The 18,629-nt window shown below is 44.2% G+C and overlaps 1 protein-coding gene across 2 annotated transcripts in view; it reads left to right on the top strand.

Annotated features, from left to right (window-relative positions):
• Positions 1 to 18,629, top strand: part of tek (TEK tyrosine kinase, endothelial) — a 76,784-nt gene that overhangs the window by 19,739 nt on the left and 38,416 nt on the right. For both annotated transcript variants that reach the window (XM_080188315.1, XM_080188316.1), the window contains 5 exons: positions 6,867 to 7,172; positions 12,779 to 12,889; positions 14,047 to 14,199; positions 16,499 to 16,630; positions 18,348 to 18,482. In XM_080188315.1, coding sequence (XP_080044441.1) covers positions 6,867 to 7,172; positions 12,779 to 12,889; positions 14,047 to 14,199; positions 16,499 to 16,630; positions 18,348 to 18,482 — 837 coding nt within the window. The remainder of the gene's footprint in view (positions 1 to 6,866; positions 7,173 to 12,778; positions 12,890 to 14,046; positions 14,200 to 16,498; positions 16,631 to 18,347; positions 18,483 to 18,629) is intronic.

Here is an 18,629-nt window from a genome sequence, read left to right as displayed (position 1 = left end):
CTTGAAAACCTGCATTGAACTCCCACTAGGGCCAAAATGCCTTTCCTAAGGCCCATACCTGCTCACAGTATTCTAAGCGGGGGGGGGGACGGTTTCTAACTAGGGTTTTGTATAACTGCAGCATAACATCTGCATCCCAATATTACAGTCTTTTAAATATGAACACCGGCATTCCATTGGCCTTCCTGACTAGTTTCTGCATCTGTTTGTGGCATTTTAAGGCACCTGAACCTTCAATTCTTATTGGACATCTACTAAATTTAATTTTGTGCCCTCTAAAAATTACCCTGATCTATCCTTGTTTGATCCAAAATGGATAGCCTCACACTTGCTTGTATTAAAATTCATTTGCCATAGCTTGGTCCATTTACCCAATCTATCAATATCCTGTTGTGGTTTTATGCTGTCTTCAACACCACCTATAATGCTGTCCAATTTGTCTCACCCACAGATGTGGATATTTGAATTTTCATACCATCATCCAAGTCGTTGATGAATATTGTAAATAATTGAGGCCCAAGACAGCTCCCTGTGGGACACCACTCACCACATTCCCCCCCCCCCGCCCCCCCCCCCCAGTTTGAGTACTTTGCCATTATTATAACTCTCTGTTTCCATCTCATGAGTAATCAGACAAGAAACCATTCTTCAACTGACTGGTTTAATACTCTCTTACATTTTGATCAACAGGATATTGCAACCTATCAGGCAGGTGCTGGTGGAGAATATGAGGTGCTTTTTGTGTGTGTGATAGATTTACGATGAAAGCAAAGGGGTAAACATTCATGCTGGGCAGTAACAGAAATTGGGTGTTGTCATTTGCTGCCCAGTACTGAGTTCAATATTCGTCAATAGAACTGGGTGTCAGGCAGGGAGTCGAACAGAGGACTAATCCCATAACACCCATTTATTGTTATTAACAGGATGCGTTTCTAACAGGGTATTTAGTTATTGAGATAATTAAAGTGGTGATTCATTTTGTCTTAAGGATGAACCATAAAGAGGGAAAGAGAGAATACTAATCCCCATTTAGTCAGATGCTTTCTTAGTCAGCTAGGGACAAAATATCAATTACGTGAGTCATATATTTTGCAGTTGCCACGTCAGCAAAGTGACAAAGCAAGGCCACCTCTGGGTCTACATCTGTCTGAGTAATTTAATGTACAGCAGGATACGTTGCTTTGAAAGGTTTAACAGATGGTCAAAATCAAAGCTATAACATTACCATACCCGGGACAATCTGGGCAATGCTCTGGTGACATTTATAATGAGTGTGTAATCATACCTCTCTGGTAACTTCAATCACTGAAAGTTGGGTACCAGGCAGGGAGTCCATGACCTTGTACTAGGCCCTAACTCCCCATTCCTTCTAAACTGATCTTTCAAGATCAATTTTCCAGGTGTGCCTCAGATATCTCCCAACACTGCCTCCCTGGAAACGTAAACATTGTTAATGCAGTGATAACAAAACCTCTTAGTGTCTGCTGCACCGCTGACATAAGCAAGATGTAAACCATCGAGACTAAGATTTTATATCATTCTTTAAAATAAATCTTAGCTTCTAACAAGTTTCAATTTAATGATTTATCAGTAGCGCACTGAATAAATATGCACTTCACAAATATTTATATGAAAGACGAGAAGGGTTGCTGACCTTGACGAAACTCTCCCAATATTTGCAGAGTAGACTGTAGAATTTGCCATTAATATAACTGAAAGCAGACAAGGCAATTTCTCCTGATAAAGTGCCCGGGGTAACAAGGTGAGGAAATCTGGATTTACTCAAACTGTTGTCAGTGGGAAGAGTGTTATGCATTTTCCAATATGAAGAATGCAAATGTATGCATATTTCATCTAACATTGCATCTTGGAACGTTTTAAAAGCCTCTTTTTAAAAACAAAAATTGCTTTCAGGGCTGTCTTCTGGATAGCATCCAGTTGCCACTTAATAAAATTAAACATTTTAATGTGAAGGAACATACCATATTCTTCTGAACTGTTACAATCTGTGAATAAAATGAAGGACTTTCTAGCTTTCCGAAACACTTATGCCAAAACATCCACTCAGATTCCAATGGGCCAGCACCCCTCAGTAAAACTGAAACAAATTTATTAATTGCAGTTAGGTCTACAAAGATCTTCTATGGAATGAGCTATTAATATAGTTTTTATTATTAATAATTTTGGAGGGATTCAAATTGTCACTTCAAACCGAAGTTATATATATTTAACTCATTGAGAACTTTGGTGACACAACACTCGGGATTCTGTGCGCTGTTCTGGTCTCCATGGTATAAAAATGATATGGAAGCACATCAGAAGGTTCTACATTCTGGTACACAAATCACAAGAAGTTAGTGTGCAGTAATAGCAAGTGATTAGGAAGGCAAGTGGAATGTTGGTGTTTATTGAAAGGTTAGATGTTTCTCGAGTTATATTGGGTATTGATGGGACTATATCTGGAGTACTGTGTTCAGTTTTGGTCTCCTTATGTAAGAAAGGATATCCTTGCATTAGAAGCAGTTCAGAGAAGGATCACACAGCAGATTCCTGAGACAAAGGCGTTATCCCATGAGGAAAGGTTAGACAGGTTGAGACTGCATCCATTGGAGTTTAGAAGAATGAGAGGCGATGTTATGGAAACAAATAACATCCTGCGATGAGTTGACAGGGTGGATCTGAGAGGATGTTTCTCCCTGTGGGAGAGTCTAGATGGGGACAGTGCAGAAATAAGGAGATTCTTATTTAAGACAGGGCTGAGACAAAATCTTTTCCCTTAGAAGGGCATGATCCTATGAAATTATTTTCCTCAGAGAGCATTGGAGACTGAATTAGATAGGTTCTCGATTAACGAGGGAGTCAAAGGTTAGGCAGAGGGATGGGGGGGTGAACAGGAGAATAAGGGTGAGGCAACAATCATATTATCCATGATCTTATCAAATGATGAAGCAGGTTCCAAGGGCCAAATGGCCTAATCCTGCTCCTAATTCCAATATGGAATTTGACATGGAATAAAGATTTACTAGGCTGAGACCCGAGCTGAATGATTGTACAATCAGGAGCAACCCAACAGACTGTGGCTCTTTTCTCTAGAAAAGAGAAGGCTGAGGGAGCTATGACAGAGTTTGATCAGACAGACAAAGGGAAGATGCTGCCACTTGGGCGGCACAATGGCACAGTGGTTAGCACTGCTGCCTCACAGTGCCAGGGACCCAGGTCACTGTCTATGTGGAGTCTGCACATTCTCCCCGTATCTGTGTGGGTTTCCTCTGGGTGCTTGCGTTTCCTCCCACAATCTGAAAGACGTGCTGGTTAGATGCATTGAGCTGAATAGGCACCGGAGTGTGGCAACTATGGGAATTTCACAGTAACTTCATTGTAGTGTTAATGTAAGCCTTACTTGTGACTAATAAATCAACTTTAAAACTTATGCTTGAAAGCAGGATGAGGATCACAAAAATAGTCATTAATAAACCCAATGGAAAATTCAAGCAGAAATTTGCAAATGGAATGTTGGTGTTTATTGAAAGAGGAATGGATGTTTCTCGAGTTGTATTGCGTATTGATGGGACTATATCTTGAGTACTGTGTTCAGTTTTGGTCTCCTTACACACTCTGGTAAACAGAGTGTGCTGAAAATGTGGAAATCCATGCCGCAGGAAGCTGCTGAGGCAAATCGTGTCAATAAACACATGAGGGAGAAATGAAAAGGTGGCTCATAGGTTCTAAACATCAGCATCGACCCAGTGGGCTGAATGGCCTATTTTTGAGGGGGTTGAGCTATGAGGAGAGGCTGAATAAATTAGGCTTGTACTCGTTAGAGTTTAGAAGAATGAGGGGAGATCTCATTGAGACATATAAGATGATGAATGGGATGGATAGGATAGAGGTGGAGAGGCTCTTCCCGCTCAGAAAGGACAGTAGGACTAGGGGGCACAGCCTCAAGATAAAGGGGGGGCGGTTTAGAACGGAGTTGAGGAGGAACTTCTTCACTCAAAGGGTGGTGAATCTCTGGAATTCTCTGCCCGTTGAAGTGGTGGAGGCTACCTCGCTAAATATTTTTAAGACGCGGGTTGATGGGTTTTTGATAAGAGAGGGGATTAAGGGTTATGGGGAGAGGGCGGGAATGTGGAACTGAGCCACGACAGATCAGCCATGATCTTATTGAATGGCGGGGCAGGCTCAAAGGGCTAGATGGCCTACTCCTGCTCCTATTTCTTATGTTCTTATGTGCTGTAATTTGTATTATATGATCCCATATTGCTCAGGGGTAATGTGAAAATTTCTCAGCGCCTGCTGCGATTGTCATTAAAATTGTTTCATCATTATAATTCCAAAAGTAGTTTGCATTTGCCCACAGTAATATTTATTCCCTCATAACTTCTGTTGTAATAACTGATGTTCCACATGAACTTCTTGATGCTGTGACTGACTGAATCCCGTTGTAAATCTGACATTTAAAACTATTCAGTCCAAATTCAAATTTCAGTGAACCAGAAGATTTTATTTTTGTTTTTCCTGATTTAATGTCATACAACGTCTTGTATTTTGAGTGGAAGTTTTACTTCCTGCTGGTATGTTAGTGATAATAACATTGATGATGGAGATGTAGTGAAAGTCTATGAGCCGAAACGTTAACTCTGTTTCTCTCTCTCTGGGGACGGTGTGTGACCTGCTGAGGGTTCCCAGCACTTTGTGTTTTTATTATTGGGGTTGGCCCTAACAAATACTATATTGGGTTTTGCATTTATCTAGCACCGCGTGGATTTCAGCTTTTAATCTAAATTGGCAGCAATGTTACCTTCACAAGTTGTCAAGCAATGATGCTCAGAGCAAGCCTCACCTATTAAAATGGGAAAATGTGTTAATTTTTTTCAGCAGTCTTGACAAAAGTAGGCTGTTATTGAGTTCTAGTGTCAGTCATGTTGGCTGTGAAGGGTTTCTAATTGACGGTACAACACTCTGGGACATCCTGCAGCCATGGAAAACCCTGTTAAAATGCAAATAAATCTTCCTACAGAGATACTGCACATTGTAGAATTATTAAACAATTGATGGTGAGCTTTTAGGAGAATCATACAGCACAGACTGAGGGGGGAATTCTCCCATTTTGGTGGTGGGTGGCTCTGGCAGCACCTTTCCCGCTGGCCAGAATAGCAGGATCCCACACCAGTTTCTGCATTTGGAGAGTCATTTGAGCAGCAACCCAGAGGGAAAAGGCTTGCAGCTTCAGGAGGAAGTCTGTTCCCTGATTCAACACCCCCTCCCCCAGAGCCCATCACCCTGCGAGGTGCCCAGGCCCAACTTGGACCTCTACCCACTGCCCCTGGAGTCTTCATTCATCCCCTTCCAGATGAACGAAGTGGGATCCCATTGACCCCCTCCCACTCATACAGCCGTGTTGGGGGCCAGCTCCCCTGTCCTTGGTCTTCCCTCTGCCCTCCATTGTTCATCTTCTTCATCCACTTCCTTCCTCCTCCATGTGCCGTTGTGAATTCTTGCCTTGCACCACCCCCACCCCCCCCCCCTTGCACAACCCTCCTCTTACATTGCCCCTTCATCAGGATAAACCCCTCCGGCCTCTCCATGCATTCCAGCCCGGGTCAAATTTCAGGCCTTTGTTGTGATGGCTGCACGGTGCTTTCCAGATAGACACTGCTGTGTGGCACTGGGGGGGGGGGGGGGGGGGGGGGAGGGGGGAGGAGGCCCCCGTACCCCCCCACCCCAACAACCCCAGGCACTATACTGACATGAGACAGTGACACAGGAGGGTCCGTGAGTCCAGCAGCACGGTGCTGTCCAGTTAGACACTGCTGTGTTGCACCGGCGGGGGGGTGGGGGGGGCGGGTGGAGTTCCCTGTACTCTGATTTATTTTCTACACGTGCAGGAATTTGATTTTTACACAGAAAATGCTTCCTGTTTTTGCTTCTTGGAAGGGCTTCAGCTTGTTATCTCTCCCCTGGATCGCCCTACAGAATGAAAACCTCACTCAGATACCTCATACCTCAGTCAGATACCTCACTCACACCAGAATTGTAGGGAGTGGGATAGCTTGATCTTAGGTTTGAATATAGCTCGGCACAACATTGAGGGCCGAAGGGCCTGTACTGTGCTGTAATGTTCTATGTATGTGAAAAACCAGCTTTAAAAGGACACCAACTCTGATTTTGTATAAAACTGAGTGTCTCAGCAAATCCTACATTATCAGAACATCACCATGAAATGTGTGTATAATACTGTGTGTGAGCAGTGGGTAGTACTTTCACCTCTCAGTCGAAGGTTGTGTGTTCAATCCTATACCGCAGAGGCTTGTGCACACAACCTGACGATAACACTCCCGGTGCAGTATTGAGGGAGTGCTGCACTCCTGGAGGTGCTGTGCTCAGGGGACAATTTAAACTGAGGACCCCATCTTCCGTCTCAGATGAAACTAAACAAACCCATTGCATTCTTTCAAAGAAGGGCAGGGGTGTTCTTCCCCCATGTGTACTGGCCAATATTTACCTACAACCAACATGGTTGAAATGGATTATCTCATCCTTATGGCTTTGCTGTTGTGAAGGTTTGCTGTGTGCAGATTGGCTGCTGTGTTCCTTACATTACAACTGGGACTTCAGTAAATATTTCATTGGACATGGTGAGGTGGTGAGGTTGTGAAATTGTGAGGTTGTGACGGGGTGGGGGGGGAATGATAAATTCTCCCTTGAACAGGCACCAGAGTGTGGCGACTGGGGGATTTTCACACTAACTTAATTGCAGTGTTAATGTAAGCCTACTTGTGACACTAATAAATGAATTAAACTAATCTTTCTTCTCTCTATTGGATTTAATTCCCTCTGATGAGTATGTTTACATCTGACTGCAGGTTTGATTGAGGCCTTGCTGGACTTGACATTAATAAACTCGAGCCCTCTGATCTTTACCTCTGAAACCTCACTGGCGTGTGTTCCTGATGGCAAACTGGTTCCAGAGCAGCTTTCTCTAGCTCGAGCTCCTGATGCCTTTGTTGATCAACCAAGGAGTCTGGTGAAGCAGAACAAGACTAAAAACTACTCGTCAAAAGTGGTGTGGAGAAATGATGAGCAAGATGATAGCGTTGGAATATTCTTTTGTGAGGGGAGACTTAAAGGAGAAGTCACTAAAATAACTACAGTTAAGATGTCGCAACAAGGTAAAACACTCAAAAGTTTTTCTTTACTCATGGAATGTGGGCATCGCTGGCTGGGCTAACATTTATTGCCTGTCCTTGAGGACATTTAAGACATTGTTCTGGCTCTGAAGTGACATGTAGACCAGACCAGGTAAGGACGACAGATTTCTTTCCCTAAAGGACATTAGTGAATCAGATGGGTTTTTACAACAATCGACAATGGTTTCATGGTCATCAGTAGATTTTTAATCCCAGGTTTTTACTGAATTCAAATTCCATCATCTGCCACAGTCAGATTCAAACTCAGAGACCCAGAGCATTACCTTGGGTCTTTCGATTACTAGTCCAGTGATAATACCACTATGCCACCACCTTCCCTGCATGCAAGAGCCTATGACCCCATGACTGGGATCAGTTTTTGGCCTTGTGCCATTTATGGATTACATTCCATCTAATGTCAAGATTTGTACCTGCACATTGACATTAGTTGTGTGTGTGCACTTTCTCAAAAGGAAATGTTATACCATGTGCCTGGTGCTCTCAGTCTTTATTGAGCACAATATTGGGTAATTGGCTGCCAGTAGAAATTTCTCTTTATTGATGTTCTTTCAGAGATGCGAGGGGAGCAGTGGTGAAATAGCCATATTGTTCAGAAGATAGACAAAATACACAGGCCCTCTCATTATCCTCCCACCCACATCTAAAGAACAAAAAACGTACGGCGCAGGAATAGGCCCTTTGGCCCACCAAGTCTGTGCCATTACTGATGCTTCTCTAATCTAATATTTTCTTGCCTCTATGTGGTCCCTATCCCTCTATTCTCTATCTATTCATGTATCTATCCAGATGCCTGTTGAACGTTGTTATAGAATCTGCTTCCACCACCTCCTCCGGCAGTGCATTCCAGGCATATGCCACCCTCTGTGTGAAAAACTTGCTCCTTATATCTCTTTTAAATTTCCCCCTCTCACTTTTAACTATGCCCCCCCGAGTAACTAATTCTTCAACCCTGGGAAAAAGACTCTGACTGTTCACTCTATCCAAGCCTGTCGTAATCTTGTAAACCTCAATCAGATCCCCCCTCATCCTCCGATACTGCAATGAAAACAATCCAAATCTGTTCAACCTTTCTTCATAATCCATATCCTCCAAACCAGGCAACATCCTGGTAAATTTCTTCTGCACCCTTTCCAATGCATCAACATCCTTTAGGTAGCATGGTGACCAGAATTGTACACAATACTCCAAATGCAGCCTAACCAAAGTCTTATAGAGCTGCAACATGATTTTCCAATTCCTGTACTTAATGCCCCGACCAATGAAGGCCAGCGTGCCACACGCCTTCTTGACCACCTTGTCCACCTGAGTTGCCACTTTCAGGTAACTGTGGATCTGCACACTTAGATCCCTCTGTATGCTAATATTTCTAAGGGCATAGACTCTCCTTCTAAGCTAAGGGAGTCTAAAACTAAAGGGCATAAGTTTAAGGTGAGAGGGGAGAGATATAAAAGTGTCCAGGGGGACAATTTTTTCACACAGAGGGTGATGAGTGTCTGGAACAAGCTGCCAGAGATAGTAGTAGTGGTGGGTACAATTTTGTCTTTTAAAAAGCATTTAGATGGTTACATGGGTACGATGGGTATAGATGGATATGGACCAAATGCAGGCAATTGGGATTAGCTTAGGGTTTTAAAAAAAAAAGGGTGGCATGGACAAGTTGGGCCGAAGGGCCTGTTTCCAGGTTGTAAACCTCTATGACTCTATGGCTGTACCATTTATTTTCCTTCTGTAGTAAACATTCCAAGTTGCATGACCTCACATTTGTCTGGGTTAAATTCCAACTGCCATCTTTTGGCCCAGGTCACCAGTCAATTTATATCCTGCTGCATCTGATAATCTTCCTCATATCTGCTATTCCCCCAATTTTTGTATCATCTGCAAATTTAGTTATCAGACCACTTACATTTTCCTCCAAATCATTTTTATATATATATACATATATATATATTACAAACAACAGAGGCCCCAGCACTGATCCTTGTGGAACACTGCTGTCACAGACCTCTAGTTAGAAAAGCATCCTTCCGCTGCTATTCTATGCCCAAGCCAGTTTTGTATCCATCTTATCAGCTCACCTCGGATACCATCTGACTTCACCTTCTTGTCAGCTTGCCATGAGGAATCTTATTGAAGGCTTTACCTTGTTCCATGTTCCATGTACAACATCCACCGCCCTGCCCTGGGCAATTTTTCTTGTCACTTCTTCAAAGAATGCAATCAAGTTTGTGAGACATGACCTCCTTTCCACAAAACCATGCTGCCTATCGCAAATAAGCCTATTCTCTTCCAGATGTGAGTATATCCTGTTCCTAAGAATCTTCTCCAATAATTTCCCCACCACTGATATAAGGCTCACAGGCCTGTAATATCCCAGATTGTTTCTTCTGCCTTTCTTAAGCAAAGGAACAATCTTAGCTACTCCAACCCTCTGGCACTTCAGCCGTAACTAAAGAGGATACAAAGATTTTAGCTAAGGCCTCAGCAATTTCTTCCCTCGTCTCTCAGTATTCTGAGATGGACCTGTGTAGCCCTGAGGCCTTGTCCACCTTAATATTTCAAAACCTCCAATATCTCCTCCCTTCTTATCTCAACATGTCCTAGAATGTCAACATCCTCCTTTCTAAACTCACCATCCACCACATCCTTCTCCTTTGTGAATACTGATACAAAGTACTCATTAAGTACCTCACCCGCCTCATTTGGCTCCACACACAAATTCCCTCCACTGCCCTTGAGTGACCCTATCTTTTCCTCAGCTACACTCTTTCTCCTTATATACAAATAAAAAGCCTTGGGATTCTCCTTAATCCTGCCTGCCAAGGACATTTCATGACCCCTTTTTGCCCTCCTAAGTCCCTGTTTAAACTCCTTCCTGCTCTCTTTGTATTCCTCAAGAGCCTTATCCATTTTTAATTTCCTGAAATTTATGTAATCCTCCTTCTTCTTTTTCACTAAGCTCACAATCTCTTTTGTCATCCAGGGTTCCCGAATCTTGCCATCTTTATCCTTCATTTTTACAGGGGCGTTCTTGCCCTGAATTGTTAATGACAGACTTTTAAAAGACTCCCACATATCGGAAGTGGATTTACTCTCAAAAAGCCACTCCTCCCCCACCCCCCACATTCTACATTCCCTAGTTCTTACCTAATACTGTCATAGTTACCTTCCCCCAGTTTAGTACTTTCACTCTGGGACTACTTCTTTCCTTTCCCACAAGTATCTTGAAACTTACAGAATTGTGATCACTGTTTCCCAAAATGGCCCCCCACTGAAACATCAATCACCTGTCCGGGCTCATTTCCCAGGACCAGGTCTGTGATAGCCCCTTCCCAAATTGGATTATCTACATATTGCCTCAAGAAGCTCTCTTCGACACACTGAACAAACTCTGCCCCGTCCAAGCCCCTGGCACTAAACAAATCCCATTCTATATCGGGGGAAGTTAAAATCACCCATCACAACAACCCTGTCGTTTTCCCATCATCCCATAACCTGCCCACATATCAATTCCTCCACTTCACGCTGGCTGTTTGGAGGTTTGCAGTTCAGCCCCAACAGTGTGATTGCATTGCTTCTGTCCCTGAGTTCTACACATACAGCCTCACTGCATGATCCCAGCAAGGTGTCCCCCCTCTGTATAGCTCCGACATTCTCCCTAATCAGTAAGACAACACTCCCACCTCTTTTGTCACCCTGACAGTGATCATTTACAACTTGCTCTATACCCTGTGGGTTGGCAAAAATAAGGTGCAGAGTTGTACCATCTGATACAATCACATTTACAGCTAGTACACTGTGTAATGTAGACAATGTCAGTAACAGTAATGAAGGTGATCCACGTCCTCGCTTTCCACCTTTTCTCAGGTAGCCCTTTTCTGTGGCATTTTTTTCCTTCAGAGCGGAGAAACAAAGAAATTTAGAAACAAAGAAGATAGAAGCAGGAGGAAGCCATTTGGCCCTTCGAGCCTGCTCCTCTATTCATTACGATCATGGCTGATCATCCAACTCAATAGCCTAATCCTGCTTTCTCCCCATAACCTTTGATCCCATTTGCCCCAACTGCTATATCCAGCTACCTCTTGAATACATTCAATGTTTTGGCATCAACTAATTCCTGTGGTATGAATTCCACAGGCTCACCTCTGTCCCAAATGGTCTACCTTGAATCCTCAGACTGTGACCCCTAGTTCTGGACTCCCCCACCATCGGGAATATCCTTTCTACGTCTATACTGTCTAGTCCTGTTAAAATTTTATAGATCTGTATGAGATCCCCCCTTGTTCATCTGAACTCCAGTGAAAACAATCCTAACCTAGTCAATCTCTCCTCATACATGTGTTCCACCATCCCCAGAATCAGCCTGGTAAACCTTCGTTGCACTCCCTGGAGAGCAAGAACATCCCTCCTCGGAAAAAGAGACAAAAACTGCACACAATACTCTAGGTGTGGCCTCACCAAGGTCCTGTATAATTGCAACAACACATCCCTGCTCCTGTACTCGAAACCTCTCGCAATGAAGGCCAACATGCCTTTTGCCTTCTTTATTGCCTGCTCCACCTGCATATTACCTTCAGCAACTAGTGCACAAGGACACCCAGGTCCCACCGCACACTCCCCTCTCCCAATTTACAGCCATTCAGGAGTAATCTGCCTTCTTGCTGTTACTTCTAAAGTGAATAACCTCACACTTACCCAAATAATACTACATCTGCCATTGATTTGCCCACTTACCCAACCTGTCCAAATCATTCTGAAGGACCTCTACATCCTCATCACAGTTCATCCTCCCACCCAACTTAGTATCATCTGCAAACTTTGAGGATGAGCAGAATAATAGAGGGAAGGGAGGTGTTTGGAATTATGAAGGATTTTGATAGAATGAATAAGGAGAAACGTTTTGCACTGGCAGGAGGGTTGGCAATTGGGACACGGAATTCATTGGCAAAGAACCAGAGAGGAGATGATGAGAATTTTTTATTATTGTGAGCTGGAAGGTGGGTGGAAGCAGATTTGACAGTAACTTTCAAAAGGGAGTTGGATAAATACTTTGAAAGGAAACATTTGTCAAGGCTATGGGGAAAGAGCAGGGTGGATTGGGTCTTATTTAATGGGACTTTCAAAGAGACAGCACAGGTAGACACAATGGGCCAAATCATTCTACAATTTTCACTGATATATATAGTATATATATGGATACAAAATAAATGCAGCAGAGGAAGGTTCTTCTCTGAAGCTGAGTACTTGCAACAAACTCACTTATAAAGAGGTAGCTGTCATGACGTTTGCCTCGGAATTCTTCTTTCAACACTGGATGGGTTTCTGAGTTGTTTTGCCTCAGTTGTTAGTTTAGTCGCTCAGGCCTGGCCTGGTCCAGTGGTTGATCAGTCTTCACACGGCGTGAACTCCAACCCTCCTTGGAAGTGTTGTTAAAACAGATGCAGAAAACATCAGCGTGTGCTCAGCCTGGTTCCTGCCTCTGTCCCTGACCCTCAATCAGCAGTTTCCTGTCACCTCATTCTAGGATAAAGAGATCGGCCTTACCTGTTGAAATCTGTTTTATTTTTCAGCGCATTTCCTCCCAGAGGTATTTTCTGTAACTGCAAATAAAGGTGAAAATGTGACAGTTCGATTCAAGCGACAGCTCCAGACAGATGCTGATGTGATGATCTATAAAAATGGTAATAAAACTACTGCAGTTGGATCCTTTCTCTTTCAGACAATAGACCCAACAAACTAACATCATAAGTTGTTTGAGTCCAGCTAACCATCTTACAATGAAATCTACAGAGGCAGTTTTATTCTCAGTCAGTTCCTAACTCTTTTTCCAACATGCATCCATAAATAATAGTTTAGTTCTGTTGCACGCTTCTAATTCTGGCTTCTAGCACAATTTTAATCACTCCACCAGCGGTGGCCAGAGGCAGGGTCTTCTGATCCCATGGCTGTCAATGGAACTTCCTGTTTTATGCAGCGCCCCCCCCTCCCCCCCCCCAACCCCCCGTCCCCCCCAGCCATTGGGAAACCAGCAGTGGGGGTTCATCGATGGTGGGACCAGCCAGAAATTTCCAGCCAGGGTTGCATTGCCATTTATAAACGCAGGCTGGGGTTTTCCGCTCCGGCTCCCATGGGGCAGGTTTGCCAACGGGAATGACAAATATCCCAGGAGAGCCCAAGTCGAGTTTTCCAATGGTGTCAAAGCAGGAAGCGATTGTCCCCTTTCCTTCACCAGTGGCAGTTGTGTTTCCCACCGTCCAACATCGGGAACCCTCACCGTCACAAATTAATCATGCTGGAATCACACCCCACCTCCCCTCCACCCACCCCAGCTACCCCATGTCCCCCACCCCTCCCTCTGTCAGCACACATCAAGACATCCACCCGCAGCGGCGTAACATCAGAACAGTGTGAAGGACGCTGGTCTCAGAGGGCATGCGCCTGGCACACAGTACACCCAGGGGAACCCGGGGTTGGGCACAGCGCTGAGGAAGCGGGTCATTGCCAGTTTGATGTTGTGGGGGTGCCAGGAGGTACACCTGGGTGAAGCATGCTTCCTGGTGTGCGGCCCGTGTGCTGGGGGTGACCTTTATAAATGGTGCCCGGATCATCGATTCGCTGAGTTGGTGGCAGTCGCAATACGGACACGGAACCCTGACCTGCCTTTTATCAAAGTCCCGTACTGCAGGGCAGATAAAAATCACCATTACTGTCTCAAAGCTGCTCCCCCCCTCCCCCGAGACTGGCCTTTGCCGGTATGGGGGATAATCTCGCCCACGGTGTTTGATTTTTCACAGTTTGTTCTGCAGTTTCGAACTTGTGTTTCTTTCCGTTGTTCCAGGTGCATTTATCTCGTCCGTGCCCAAGGATGATGTCAGTCACACGGTCGAATATCCTTTCAAATCCGTCACACCGGATGACTCAGCTGTCTATTCAGTATTTTTAATTGGAGGAAATGTGTTAACTGCTGCCTTCACCCAGCTGATAGTCAGAAGTAAGATTTGTAGATAGTTGTAAACAACTGCTTTACATTTCCAGGTTTCTGCTCGGCTATCTTTCTGATAATGCCAGATTAAATTACAAGGACAGGTTTCTCAGACCGGCTTTGTATTTCCTCGAGTCTAGATGTTAAAGAGGGAATTCAATCGAGGTATTTAAGCAGACTAAAGGATCCAATTGGGTCGATAGAGGGGAAACTACTTTCTCTGCTGGAGAGAGTCCAGAACAAGAAGACTAAATCGTAGAATCCCTACAGAGCAGAAGGTGGGCGTTCGGCCCATCAAATCTGCATCGACTCACTGACGGAGCATCCCACTCTATCCCCATAACCCCACACATTTACCCTAATCCACCAAACCTGCACACCTTTAGAGTGTGGGAGAAAACCGGAGCGTCCGGAAGAAACCCATACAGACACGGGGAGAATGTGCAGACCCTGCACAGACAGTGGCCCAAACCGGAAATGAACGCGGGTCCCTGGCACCGTAAGGCAGCAGTGCTAACCACTCTGCCGGCCTTAAAATCATCTTGACCATTTGAGAGTGATGTCGGGAAGCCTTTCTTACACAAACAGAAGTGGAAATCCGGAACTCTCTCCCCAAACAAAGGCTGGGGATTAATTGAGAAATGTACAGCTCAGATGAACAGATGTACAGTATGAGGCAGTTAGCTCAATCAGTAGCACTCGTGATCAACTCTGTCAAAATGTTGTGGGTTCAAGACCTACCCGAGGACTTGAGCACAAAATCCAGGCTCAAAGATCCATTGCAGATGTGATTATAACACAAATCGAGCTCTGAAACGTTACATGATTATCTCTTTTCCAGAATTTGTACAGGGCAGTGAAAACAAAGAAGAATTTTCCTACCTCTCTCCTGACTCTCTATAGTCCAGGAATTTCTTCACTTTTTTTTCTAAGTTTCCGGTGTACTGTGAACCTGCACATTCACGGTTAAAGTTCACCTTTGAGCACAGGGTTAGTTGCCGAGTGCTTTGACCAGCCTATCTGGTTTTATCATTAGTAGCTCCAGAAATGTCAGAACTGTGAGCAGGTTTTCTGCTTTCTGCTCGATCCTCTCTCCCTTTCTGCTTTTGTAACTGACAAAAGTGTATTTAACTGGAAAAGGCTGAGAGCAGCTGGATGAAACGATGGCGCACCCACGCCATGATCTCCTAGAAGCAGCAACAACATGTTACCATCACTACTTTCAATGGAAATAAATACTGGGGGAAGTATATGTTGGTCTATTCTTCACCAATACCCAGTTCACTGATGTCCTTTAGGGAAGGAAATCTGCCGTCCTTACCTGGTCTGGCCTACCTGTGACTTCAGAGCCACAGCAACGTGGTTGACTCTCAACTGCCCTCCAAGGGCAACAAGGGATGGGCAATAAATGCTGGCCAGCCAGCGATGCCCGTACCCCAGTAATGAATTTAAAAATGTTTTAGACTGGTGCACAATGTCAAGACCAAGGTGGTCCAGTGGTTAGCACTGCTGCCTCACAGCACCAGGGACCCGGCTTTGATTCCCAGCTTGGGTCACTGTCTGTGTGGAGTCTGCACATTCTCCCCGTGGGTTTCTTCCAGTAGCTCCACTTTCCTTCCACATTCCAAAGATGTGCTGGTTAGGGTGGATTGGCCATGCTAAATTGCCCCTTAGTTTTCCAAGATGTATAGGTTAGGGGGAACTGGTGGGGTAAATATGTGGGGTTATTGGGCAGAGGAGTGGACTTGGTTAAGATGGTCTGTCAGAGAGTCGGTGCAGACTCGATGGGCTGAATGGCCTTTTTCTGCAATGTCGGGATTCTATGAAGATGTTACCTTGTTCCATTACACCTACTTTCAGGTCAAGATATCACATTCGACATCTCACTCTTGGGTCCACCAATCTCTTTCCCTGCTACTTTTTGATGTCTTGCTGCCTTGCTAAACACCTGGCTGTTAACAAATGCCAAATTCTTTAAATAACAGGCTTGATTTGACCAGCCCTGCAGGGATGGGCGTACATCAGGCCAAATTTAATCATCGTGACACGGCAGCTAATGGATCGAAAAACAGTCTCTGCTGTTTGTGGGATTCCCCGGCCTTACTTTTCCCACTCCCACAAAGGGAAACACCTTTCCAGCATCCGCCCAGCCAGGTCCCCTCGGGATCTTAACAATGCAAGATTTTCTTGTTGTTGCGGTGGGTTGTGTAACGGTTATTTTGATATCAGTTTCTGTTGGATTTCATCAAAGGGCAGTTGACTTGTCGAACAGTCCCGGTATATTAATGATGAAATATTGGTATTACAGAATGTGAAGCTAACAAGTGGGGAGCTGACTGCTCAGAACGCTGTCCAGTCTGTCTGAACGGAGGCGTGTGCCAGGACCAGACGGGAGAATGTATCTGTCCACCAGGCTTCATGGGGGAGCATTGTGAAACAGGTGAATGTTACAGGTCTTAATCACTGCAGTGACCCACCAATCAGGGCTTTGGGTTAGAACACCAACCATAAACATAATAGAACCACGGTAAGAAGTCTCACCACACTGGGTTAAAGTGCAACGGTTTATTTGGAATCATGAGCTTTCAGAGTGCTGCTCCTTCATCAGGTGGGTAACTCACCTGACATCACTCAGCTGATGAAGGAGCAGTGCTCCGAAAGCTCATGATTCCAAATAAACCTGTTGGACTTTAACCCTGCTGTTGTGAGACTTCTTACTGGCCCATCCCAGTCCAATGCTGGCCTCTCCATCTCATGATAAAACCATTTTGAAATATGAACCAGAGCTTTGGGCTATAATCTGCAATTGATCTGGTTACCAATCAAATTTTAATACACATTCAGTGAGTCTTGTTGGTCAGTTTTATTTGTTTTTGGGTGAGGTTTTCTTTTACAGTCAGTGGGTCAGATTCCCACTCCATTATTAAGGGATTGCATGAAGCTCCACTCCACTGAATTCTTGAAACATGTTCCCAGTGTTATCTCTATGCTGTATTGGGAGTGTAGAGCGATGAATTGAGTCACTTTATTTTATGCTCCTGCATTTGTATCCAGTAAGTTTCCACATTTGGGAAAAATAACCCACAAACACCAATCACAATAAGGTCATCACTGCATGTTCATCAATGTATGTTCAGGTGTTTCCTACATTACCACAGTGACTACACTTCAGAAAGTAAATGATTAACTGGAAAACACTTTGCAATTACCTGAGGTGGTGAAATGTGCCAAAGAAATAAAAATCCTTCTTGTAGTAGATCAAAGATTTTACCATCAGTATTTTTTTAAATTTAAGTTGATATAAACCACTGGCCTGAAAAACAGATAGAAGTTTGTCATTTTCATTTTGAAGTTGGCTTCTTAAAGAGATAAAAGTGGAAATGCTACAACTTCATTCTAAAATTATATGAAAAACTTCAGATTTGGGGTCAGCTGTATTTAATGCCCTTGATATATTTTCTAGTGGTTAAGAGTGACGGTTAGTTTGCTATTAGTTAAATCAGCTCCATTTTCTCACTTCCAGCCTAAGTTTTATCGGAGTGCTCATTATAGTCGGTGTGATGCTGACGTTCTGACTGGAGTTAAAATTGCTTTCAATGCTCACACTACCCGTAATTAACGGGATGCTGCTTATATTGAGCCAATGGTGTGACTATCTGCCGGCACCACAGGGATTAAAAAGTGCTGCTTAAAATATGTTAAATGTGCTACCTCTTGTGGCACACTAGGTGGCACGGTGGCACAGTGGTTAGCACTGCTGCCTCACAGCGCCAGGGACCTGGGCTTGATTCCAGCCTTGGGTCACTGTCTGGGTGGAGTTTGCACGTTCTCCCCGTGTCTGTGTGGGTTTCCTCCAGTTGCTCGGGTTTCCTCCCACAGTCCGAAAGACGTGCTGGTTAGGGTGCATTGGCTGTGCTAAATTCTCCCTCAGTGTACCCGAACAGGTGCCGGAGTGTGGCAACTAGGGGATTTGCACAGTAATTTCATTGCAGTGTTAATGTAAGCCTACTTGTGGCATTAATAATAAAAAATAAAGAGAACAGGTTTGCTTTGTTTCCTTCTAGTAAAGAACTAACACAGACAAGATGGTCCGAATAGCTTCCTTCATTGAACACCTTCCTTTGTCTGTATACTAATTCTACTTCACTGGCTTCCAGCGTGTGGACAGAGTACGTACGGGCGAAACTGCAGTATATGTAAAGGAGGGAATTGTCGTTACTCCATGTTCTGTCTACCTGATCCCTATGGCTGCTCCTGTGCTACTGGATGGGGAGGACTTCAGTGCGATAAAGGTACAGTTTGTGGAGCGAGACCGTAACTAAAACTCTCAATCCCAAATTAACATAATAACAGTTCCCTAAATGATAGTGTACTCTCTGGTCTGATCAGCCGTTACAAACACTTAATTCCATAAAAAGACAAAATTCACTTCCTTGTAC

The sequence above is a fragment of the Carcharhinus amblyrhynchos genome, chromosome 5 (assembly GCF_965287045.1).
Source record: "Carcharhinus amblyrhynchos chromosome 5, sCarAmb.v2.hapA, whole genome shotgun sequence".
NCBI classification, from domain to species: domain Eukaryota; kingdom Metazoa; phylum Chordata; class Chondrichthyes; order Carcharhiniformes; family Carcharhinidae; genus Carcharhinus; species Carcharhinus amblyrhynchos.
Note: the sequence above shows the minus strand (reverse complement) of the source record. Positions and strands in the feature narration are given on the sequence as shown.